The following is an 11,045-nucleotide window of genomic DNA, read 5'->3' as shown; positions in this document are numbered from 1 at the left end:
CACTCCGGACGCAGCGGATCGGCCTCGTCCCTCACCACAAGGAGATCCAGTTAGGATGACGCAATTGACTGCTCCGGGAGTCTATAGGTTTCGATTGCATCTCTATCATCTTGTCAATTAGACTGTTACCTTTGGCTTTCAAGCAGGCTCCCCGGAAAGGGAATAGGATGCGAGTCCCATTAGTAACGGAATGAGCCACACTACAGCGCATCAAACTCCAATGAGATCCATCACTATGTCAACGGATGTACATCCAACGGATGTCATTCCCTTGATAATATTGCATAATTTGCCTAGACATTTGATGAGGCCAGTCCCCGTGTTTCTGTATGAGAGTTTAACAAAATGAGATGGTTTAACCGCTGGTTACTGGTACTCTAAGGCGTGGCCTTTGAAAGAAATTTCACGTTTATGATATTAGCTCAAGTCTGTGAAAAATGGAGGACATCCCCAAAATGGAGATGGCTACGATAAAGTTTGGACTATAGATCTAATCTATACATGCTACAATGTATATGCGATATTCATAGTGGCTTCCAATTTCTGGATAGGCGTCATCATCATCGCCATTCCAACTATCCGGTGGGGGTCAACACTGGTCTCAAACACCCCAGTATAGCGTCAGAGAGGTCTTCGGGATGAAGTGTGGTGACGCGGCGCACTTGGCCACCTGGTATCGCCAGGACACCACCTGACTCGCAAATAGGGATACTTTCGATTTGAGGATCCCGCAAATGGAAGCCTTCCACCACAGTGTTCATGTTCTTGCTGAGACCTCTTCTGGCCACATCCGATGGATTTCTATAATATTTGCTGCACTTTTCTTTCGTTACTCGTCGTGTTTGGGATAGAGTTTCGAACTACAAGGACTGTAACGATAAATACAGGTAGGCTGCTTATAAACTCACTAAGACATTACCCAAGCGAAGTTTGTTTTACTAACAAATATGGTATGTAAGGCTCTATGAACAGTATATATGTATCTTTTTAAAGGAATCTCCAAGGCTTGACCTCTTCTTCTTGATGTGATGTTTTTCTTTGCCTTAGCAAAAAGGTCACTACTGCTTTGGTGAGCGCCGCCTTTGCCACGCACTGCCTCTGCGGTTTCCTTAACTACAAAATATAGTTAAGGTATCGTCTCGAACCTCTACGTTAAACTTTGATAAAAAGCAGTCAACTTGTGCAGTTTCTTTTTGAAAATTTAGAGAGCTAAATATTTTTTCTTGGAGGATTCACCAAGAGAGTAGCTGAAACAGTGACGAGCCCTTTCTTAGTAACCTCAAACCTGACCAAAGCCGGTAGCTTAAAGGAACGAAATCAGCGCCTCTATCGTGTCAAGATTGGCATTGTCATTCAAGCTTGTAGCACAGATGCACCGTTTATTTCAGCCGGAAATCCCATCGTCAGATCCTCTTGTTAAAGAGTTTGGTGCGCGATTCAAACCCATTGCCACAAAGTTAAATGAATCGACGCACCTCTTTATGCCTGAGGGGATGTGACCTTTTGTTAACGATGGCAATCACAAAGAATAATAAATTAGGATGATTCTGATGTAATCAAGACAATTACGTGACTCTAATCACCTCATTATTTCGTGAAAGATTTGAAAAATGTCGGGCAATGATCTCATGACAATAAATATGAGAGTCGGGGAAAACTTAAAAAGATACGTTTCAAATTACTTGTATGTAGTAAGTCTCCCCTTGTACACGCGATCAGCCAGGTTTTTACAACAACAATGTTTTGATGGCAATTTAGAAACAAGAGTGACTACAGTCACATCACCAATAATGTGATTCAAGTAACTGCTGCGGACACCATTTCAGGTGGGGGAGGTTTTAGCAAAATCTGCCGATCATTGCTAGGTCTTCAAAGTCCGTGTAAGATGGTTATGAGCCAGCGGCGATGGCGACCCAGCCCAGGCTTAATCCACGGTGCGGTTAAGCGGCTGCAACTCTTTGAAGTCGAGAGTATCCTGAGTATATTGTATCGCAATTTTTTAGGATTTCGCATCGTTGTTAGTGGGTGAGGACAAAAAGTAGATAATTGGAGACTATTAAGGACAAGTCGACAAGATAATGATATTCGGCTGGTTTTGCACTTATTGCATGTTAGACTTAACCAATTCTAAGTCGTGGGTGAATATTCTTGTATGATAATGTGATTAAGCAATCTCGAAAGATGAACGCTGAGACATGTACAGAAGATGATGATGATGAAGAAGAAGCTATATTAGAGGTAATACATCACGGCTTGGAACTGAAGACGCAAAATCCAACTCGTTTTTCAAATTCAAACCAAACGATACTCAGACTGAGACCATAAGATCGGAAAATCCCTTTAATTTGCATCAAAGACAGCAATTTATTGGCTGTGAACGAGTGAAAGAGGTTTTTATTGATGATGACGATAAGCATGTTAGCAGCTTATTTTAAAGTCCCCTCAACTCGGGAAGTGTAGACTAATCATGATTGGCACCAAGACGGGATGGAATTTGATGAGAAATTGAAGAGCAATCAGAGAGAGGATTTCTCCAACTCAAAAGTCTCTGCTCTTTGTTGGAGTGTTTTAAAAACAACTTGCTCATCTTTTCGCGTCGTGGCCCCAAAGGACATTAATTCGAATATGTTTTGCGGAGTTAAAAACATGTAATGTGTCTCTTGAGAGCGCCTGCGTCCATTTATGCTTCCGCCGAACACCGTCATAAAGAAACTCGACATTAACATTGTCATAAACAACTTGCAGAATAAGAAGTGGGATATAGTGAGTTGTCTTATTTTTGTGATGCAGGTTTTTAGCGAAGGTGGTGTTGGGAAGCTTCAGGATTCGCCTCTGGTGAATCCATCACCATGGAGAATCAACAACACATTTCCGAAGGGCATGCCTCTGATCGTGGTCGGGTGGAAATGAGCCCTAATCCCTGGGTCATTTCGCTAATCTACAGAACTTGCCATTAGTATGGAGATGATTTCAACTCTTTCGCTACGCAGGGTTTTGGCAGTGTATAATAAAGTGCGCACACGATATAGACCGCGAGCGACCGGGATCCCAACTTGGCTGAGGAAGGAGGATAACCTTTGAAAACTTTAGATTAACCTGATATTGATTAACTTTTGACTTTATCGCAGTGTCCCACTCATAAAACTTAATCCGAAGTGCCTGGGATTGCACGTGAACAAAATGACGTACATTTACAACGTGGTTGTTTCAAAGCTGATGGCGACCTCCGCCTACGGGCTTGCGGCCTGTCCATCTCAAAGAACCAAGGCGCAAGTGCATTCTCTGGCAGTGACAATGAGCGAAATGTGACCCGAGACATCTAAAGCGGACTCTGTAAAGGATTATTACCTTCATGGTTCTTTCATGGTTGTGGTAGAAATATGAGATACGATAAGTGACATTAATCCCTTTGCTCGCTGTCAAAGCGGCCGAGTTGAAACGCGTACGGGGAGAGTCCCAATGGCTTGCAAAAACGTCACAAGTAACATTTAAGAAATGTTAGAAAAATGTTGACATTTACAGGCAATAGCCGCATATTTCTTCAAGCTGTCATCATTTACAAAATAGATTTTTCCCATTAAGTGATAATTATTTTATGCTTTTATCCGCCAGGGAAAGGGCATGCATAAACCCCTTTCGACGTCATAACATCGCTTTAAGATGTCAAAAACCCTTCTGGATATAAGGGGGCTTCCCCAGGAGCCCCGAGTTCATTTGCCAAAAGACCTAGAAGGGCATAGCACGGAATATTTCAATATGTCTATTACTACATCAGCTGCTCTCGGAGGGATCTCTAAGCTTTTCCCCATGTGGGGTGATCTGTTTGTAATGTTGCTTGTGGTGTCGTTGCAATCTCAGGGAATCAAAGGATTACACAGGGAACGGGACAACAGCGTGCCAGGTAAGCTTACCTCACATTGAGTAAAGAAGATTCTAACGGTTTTCTCAGCAACCTGCGGTCATCGAACCGTTATGAATCCTTTGATATCATCACCGTTTGATTTCAGGCTCTTAACCGATAACTTGTTTTGCAGATATCCTGTGAGTTTCTGAAAACCTAACATGCAATGACATCAAATCGTGAAAAAATGAGAGAATGAAGAAGACGCTTTGAAATGTTTTTTTCTCAGGTACAGCGTAAAGCGGCATCCGTTCTATTACATCTCTCGGTTATCAAATCGAGATCAAAACTATCCATACCTATCGTTTCTCTTTGTAGACTGTGGTATCGAGGTACAAAAATCAACAAGTCTCAATTATGGCTACATCGACTGGGATGGGGCGAACTACAACGGCTCTATTAACTGTTCGTATGTGATTGCTTTGGCCCCATGGGAGAGAGTCAGGTAAGTTACTCCAGCGGCACGTGTTTCAATTAGGCCCACTTCAAGGTGATACTGGGAAACATGATGGCGTACCGACATCACGCCAGGCGGCGCTGGCTGTCAGTTTCGTCAAGTGATGTTGATACCCAGCGCCACGTAGCGTCGACCGTAGTAATAAGAAATCGACTTCCTGTGCGAGTATCACCGCGAATAAGCAAAGTCATGTAGGAAAAGTAACATTCATTAATTAGTTTTTTGTAATTTGGTGGTCATTTTGAAAATAAACGGACATTTCCGCTGATTTAACTTTTCGCCCTTTAGTTGTCTCTAATGCTGACATCACTTGAAGTCGAATCCGTTAGAAAATTGATTTGGCTTTTCAGTAGACAGGGCAGCTTAAACTAAATATTGTGTCAATTCTTTTAGTGATTGGTGGCCATTTTAGCGGCCATTTTGGATTTGAGGCAGATCCAGGGCGGCCCTGTTACTCATTCGAATGGAAATGGCTGCGAGATTACAAAGCGACAACCTATATTTGGAGGCGGAGTCGAGGTCCAATCGCTTTAAATTCTTATCATTACCCCATTCACTTTAAGGCTCACTTTCCTGAAGTTCCGATTGCCGTCCACCACACAAAACTGCACATCCGGGTATCTGCAAGTTGGTACTTCTGGTGAGATGGGAGCGAGGCTGTGTTCAGAACGAGACGTTGCCTTGCCGAGAACGAGGGTGATCAGGGGGAAGTCTGCATGGGTCTCGTATTATTCGTCTGCTGCTGAAAATGATGCATTCATGATCAAGTATGAAGTGGAAAATGAAAGTACGTATTTTGTACCAGTACCTGTCACAGTCTCAAAAGCAGTCCTTAAGATACCTAAAATTCGAATCGGGGATTATATTTCCCCGCCCGACTCTCATGTTGTTGATGAGATGTCAAAACCTTGTTCATCAAAATGGGTTGAAGGGGCTAATGATAATATATGAGTACATTACATGTACATTGTGTCTATCGTTTGCCTCGAATTTGTTTTAAAAGATTCATTGACATTATAGGACACCTTTCTATTAATTTCAGCTGCCTGTGATAGGACATTGACGCTCGGTTCCTCCGCCTCGACCGCAAACCTTCCCATTCTCTCATCACATGATAATCCACGAAACACGTCCTGCACAATCCGGCTTGTCGCCCCTCATGGCCAACTAATTCGTCTGTCATTCCGACAAGGGGCGCGGAGCGTGTCAAACAGCTTCTCAAAGGAGTCACAACAGGGTCTTACCATCCCCGGCATCTTAGACGGAAACTCGGCTTCGTGCAAAGCTGCAAAAGGTATAATCCGCTTTGGAAACCACCTCGACAGGATGAGCGATAATTTCCCATCCTCTTTTCGGCTTTGTAAAGACTTTGTCCCGCTTGAGTACGTCTCGCGAGGGAATACGCTCTGGATCGACTTCAGAGAGAACTCCGCCTTCAATGAAACCAACTTGAGCATTGAATACGAGGTTCTTCCAAAAGGTAAGAAAAGTGATCAGCCCGTAGAGAGAAATTCGCAGGCTCTTTAGCCAGCTCACGTTTGAAGTAGGCGCACACCAGCGACTGTTGCGACCAGCGACTGTTGGGAACCATGGAATGCTGATTTGTCAATGAGATGATAAGAGTTATCTAAATACGAAGACAAGACGATTTGTTTTTCAGTCGGCCTTGATTTATTCGCCCGCATCCAAAGTTGAGGTGTAAACATTCCTGTGTAATGACGTGTTATAAATCTTGTCTGGCCGTCAGTTCATAAAGCCACTTAAACTGTCCAATATATCATCTGTATTAATGTGACTAATGGCAACGATGAAAGTGCATTCTTTTTTATTTATGATATCGATATCAGTAAAATCTTAATCAAGAAACTTCTTTATGACGTTGTTAGTGCGACTTAAATATAAGCCTTCCTATTACAAAAAAATCAATTGATAATGAAATTACGGTGCGAATATTTGATGACATAATCGTAATGTGAAAAAGGAAGCCTCATGAGATATCGTATTCGACGGAATAAAATCATCTTTTTTTACCTTTGCGTGAATTATCTCGGCGCTAGACTATCACCACGAGTTAGTAACGAATAATCATTATTAAAAACTTAAACTACAGAAACTGGAAACTACAAGTTAATTGAAATTGAAATTAACTAAGGGAAAGGAGAGATCGTTGACTTGGCATGAGTTTGTCATTAAAAGAACAATCGACGGAATTAATGAATTAATGAGCAATTAGAGACAATTTGTTCATTGAATTCAGGACTGGGTCATCCTGAAGTTGGTTCCTGAATAAGGTCGCAGTCAGTTAACTCTGATGACCGTTTATCTCGAAGGCAGCGCCAATCTCAACGTTTCTCAATTCCCCACCAGTACATGAAGTTCAGGTTCTTCTTCACCTGATTAAATGTTTTTTTCTAAAAGCAGCTGCTAAAACGCCAGTATTAATCTACCAATCAAATTTTTGAGCCGGAAACCCGCTTCAGGCTCAGTTCCCGATTGCGATAAAAATGCCTTAGCAATTGAAAATCGTTGAATGTAGAGCCCACTCAGTCATGTCATTGCTTATGAAATCTGCTATAAATCAGGCTTGCAAATTGAAAATCATCAAAGAGAGTGATTTTGAGTTTGCGGAGTTGCAACGAGAATTTTTTTCCAGCCGACTATGCGGGCGCACATATCGGTACAACGATTATCTGTGGGGTGCACTTCAATGAATTCTTGTCTAGCAATGATGAAGCCGGGTTTTTTTTCGTCACGGTTCATGTACTGGCAACTATCTTTGAAGATTGTTGCCAGAATTTTAAAAAACTAGCTCTGAACTGAGGTGACATGCACTCTCTGCTCTGTGTAACAATTTGTTTTTAGATTCTGCAACAATTTTCAAAGAAAGTTGTTACTGGTAATGGCCAGTATGAAACACTGAGAGCAAACTCGGTTCATCCACAGATACAACGGCCTTGACCCTTATATATACAGGTTACCCTCCTGTATCACGCACTCGTATATTGTTATCTTGCAAGCCGCGGTAACGGTTCCAGGGTGTTAGTCCATTTCATTTGACAAATACTGACCAGCAACTGCACATGACATCACAAGCTTATAGGACACCTTTCTTTTTTTCGATTTCAGTTACTTGTACAGACCAACAATTCAAATGTTCAGCTGTACAATGTGTCGACAAGGCCAGGGTGTGTGATGGGAAAGTGAACTGCAAAAACGGACTGGATGAATATTGTGGTAAGTTGTCACTCATCTAATAAACATGTATTGACTTCATCTGTACCCGTTCTGTCGGAATCATACACGATTTTATTCTAGCCCTGTGCAACATTAATTGACCCACCCTATCTCGAATCGGCCTCTGTGGAAGTTTTTTGAGATAAGAGCTCTTCATTAAATGGAGAAAAAAAGAGAATGCCAGTCTTGTCCTTGTCGTTGATGACTGATATCACTTGCTACGTTCACTGGATTGCTAATGTCCGCTGGTTGGTCTGTTTAGTAAAGGAGTAAAGTAAAGACGCACCACAGTCTTAATGCTGCCCTTCAGACTGGTAATCATAGGCAGCCATTCAAAGCTACGTAACTTTTGATTAGGATCCCCCCTACGAATAAGAAATTAGACGAAGGTTGTTACCTGTTACTTTACCGCAGTCCCCGGCTCGACATGATTGCGACAGAGTGACTCATGACATTCTCTCCATGTGATATGGTCACTCTGAAAGGACCTTTTGATATGCATATCAAAGCTCGAGATACCCTTCAATCAAGGAGAGTGGTTATTATATGCCAGTGTCAATTACAGTCCACGACTCCTTGGCTTTGAGGAGCATACTCAATAGCAAATACGATGTGACGTTTCTGTCATTGAAACCTGTCTACCCAGATTGCGACTGAACGGCTACAGGCCCGGCTGGGTGTTTCCATGGCATGTGAAGATTGTAAAGGTATTGAGACGAAGATTTTAGCTGCATTGGATACCTCTTCATCTACGTTTTCTTACGCTTTCTTAACCTCTCTATCATTCCAGACCACGACCGAAAGAGTCCTGGTTGTTTCCTCTGTGAGGATGGTAACTGCATTGGGCCGAAGAAACCCTTCTATGCATTTGATGCTGACAAACCACTGTGGTGGCTGTGTGATGGTTATAGCCATTGTAATGATGGGACAGACGAGAGAGCAGGTACGAACACGTGACAACCTTTTTCTCGCGAGACTTGGTCATTGTACAGCTACTTTTCAAGTGATGACGTCTTTTGCGGGCACTTTTTTTGTCTTTGGAGGCAGCGAAGTTATTAATAGTCTTTCAACTCTTGCAAGATAAAATCTATTTTTGCGGATTACAAAATTTTACTTTCAATTTTTCGTGTAAAGAAATATTTTCTTAATATCATCGCTGGATTTACTTTGCGCTATACCAGCCAAGAGTGCTGACGTTTGCGTATTCAGGTCCTCATACATGCCTTTGGCATGTAGTTTCTGATGAATCACATGTTCCTGATTAATTAGCTGATTCGCCCAGCCAGTACTACAAAAGCCGGTCCTTTCATCATATTGCTAGTGACACTGGAACACCATTTTGCTCGTCAGCCTTATAGCATTGATCATGTTATCACACAATACGCCTTGTTTAACAACAAAGAATCACCAACCCGATGATAAATATGCCAGGCTTTCCATCTCTTTATAAAAAAAGTTGAAAAAGGACGCCTTTCTTTCCTCTTGCGGCACCAACGACATAGTCATGAGATGTGTGCCAATAAACATGTCGCTATTTTGGAGGAAAGAGGTTTATGTTAAGACACTGATCGTGACGGAACGGATAATTCTCCTGCTTTGTTCTCCCCCAGGGGCAATAACCAAACCTTTATATCACTAGATCTATTAAAACAGAAGCCATTCTATACAAAAGTTCAATTATTACGCCTTCCTTTTACAGACGTATGTCGCCGATTGCGAGGACGGCATGATTCCTTGTTTTATTGCCAACCCAAAACAGCAAGAAACCGCGGTAACTACACGGTGGCCATTTTAAAGCGGTTTTTATGCGATGGAATCGAGCATTGCTATAATGGCGAAGATGAAAGGCATCCAAGCTGTCAGAAAAAGAAAGGTGGGTTTGATTGTCTTGAGGCGAGTTAGCCGGGTGGCGGGAAGCCTACCAATGGTATGCGCAAAAGAACGTTTCGATATTACAAGAACATTATTCAAAGAACCTTTGATGTCGTTTTTTCAGCCAACACTATCATGCAGCCAGTAGAAGTTTTTCAGCAAAATGAAAACTTTTTTTTCAGAATCTCAAAAAACAATCGGGAGATTTTCGTTTTACTGAAAATCCTATATGCAAGCAAAGCCTATGTGTGAGTGTTTACTTTGTGATGATTGTCTTTTAATGTCCATATTCTTCTTTTCCAGGAAAGAGTCATTTCAGGGCTGAATGGGTGTACGTTCCCCTGGCGGCGTTTGCATTACTTACCCTCGGCATCGCCACCATCTATTTTTCCGGTAAGTACGGTACCTTTAAAAGGTCAATCACCGTATCCCAGATTAAGGATGATCGGATGAATTGTGAGAATTGTGTTTGATGCAAAGAGAAGAAACAGTAAACGGTGAGGGGATGCTTTCCCGTGGTTTATATTATAAGGTGACGAAACAACTTTACCCAAACGGCCTGTATAACTGTCAAAGCATTTCATTCAAAAATTGTTACCAACCCTTAACGAATCTGAAGTCATTGTGAATAATATCTGGTGGGATGGAACACTTGAAAGTTCATTAATAAATGTCGCGCTAAAAAATTATGATTTCAGCGAAAAACCTGGACAATCAAAAATTGTACAGCAACTTTTTGTTTAACCGTAGTTTGGTTTAACTTGTCCACCCGCTTTCAGGTAAATCATCCAAACGACGTAGCGGTGAAAATGGCGACTACCTTGTTCCGTCAGTGGTGGTGAACAGCGCCGACGATGGGGAGGAGTCGGAGAGTGAACACCTGGAGGGCAGCGCTGAGGAAACCCAGCGGACAACCGGCAAATGCGGCAAGGCGGGGAAGAAGAAAACTTGGTTGAATCGGTTTATGTCCAGACCTCCGACCATTCAGCAAATTGAGACGGCTACGTGATCCACAGCTCTCATTGATTTATTACACTTCAGCCACTTTCGCAGCAAATGTTCCAATCTTGGCTAATTCCCTGTGGCTGAGTCCGAACGTCTCCACCACGACTGTTGACTTGAAACTCGGGCATGGGGATTTGCAGTCAAAAAGTTAGTATAATTTGTAAAGCATTTTCAATCATCGATCAGAGGCTGATTGATAGCTTGTTCTTTGTCGAAAGGCGCAGAATATCTTTGAAAGCTTTATGATCAACGGTGCTTCGGCGTGTTTCATCTTCGATAGTCCGTCCTGACGGAGAAGCTAAAGCATTAAGCTTATTAGTTATCAATTATATTATTGTATAAATTAGTCATGCCCCTATTTTTTTGTAAAAAAGTAGCTGGGAAAAATTGAAAAAGCAATTGTTGATGCAAAGTAGACACGGGCACTGAGAAGTTGCGATCGGCATGGCGTCGTTGGTGCGAATCGGTCGTTATGTCGTAGAGTGTTTTTGTTAGTTCTATTTATCGTTTGTCACAATCATGCCCATGTATACTTGTATCTGAAGGAGGATTTTGTTATTAAAACAAATGTACACC

General features: G+C 42.1%; 1 protein-coding gene across 2 annotated transcripts; it reads left to right on the top strand.

Moving 5' to 3' along the window:
• The first annotated feature begins 712 nt into the window (after nucleotides 1-712).
• On the top strand, nucleotides 713-11,013 carry LOC135496094 (uncharacterized). Of its 2 annotated transcripts, XM_064785228.1 has the most exons (10): nucleotides 854-887; nucleotides 3,613-3,901; nucleotides 4,220-4,346; nucleotides 4,922-5,145; nucleotides 5,401-5,838; nucleotides 7,485-7,592; nucleotides 8,383-8,535; nucleotides 9,292-9,465; nucleotides 9,768-9,857; nucleotides 10,244-11,013. In XM_064785228.1, the coding sequence occupies exons 2-10, from the start codon at nucleotides 3,661-3,663 to the stop codon at nucleotides 10,471-10,473; spliced, it is 1,785 nt and encodes a 594-aa protein (XP_064641298.1). In that variant the 5' UTR covers nucleotides 854-887; nucleotides 3,613-3,660; the 3' UTR covers nucleotides 10,474-11,013. The 2 variants fall into 2 exon arrangements, with proteins under 2 accessions (XP_064641299.1, XP_064641298.1); XM_064785229.1 differs by lacking the exon at nucleotides 3,613-3,901 and having other exon boundaries at nucleotides 713-887.
• Nucleotides 11,014-11,045: the final 32 nt, after the last annotated feature.

Source organism: Lineus longissimus, chromosome 11 (genome assembly GCF_910592395.1).
Source record: "Lineus longissimus chromosome 11, tnLinLong1.2, whole genome shotgun sequence".
Lineage (NCBI taxonomy): Eukaryota > Metazoa > Nemertea > Pilidiophora > Heteronemertea > Lineidae > Lineus > Lineus longissimus.
This window is presented reverse-complemented; position numbering and strand designations above follow the sequence as displayed.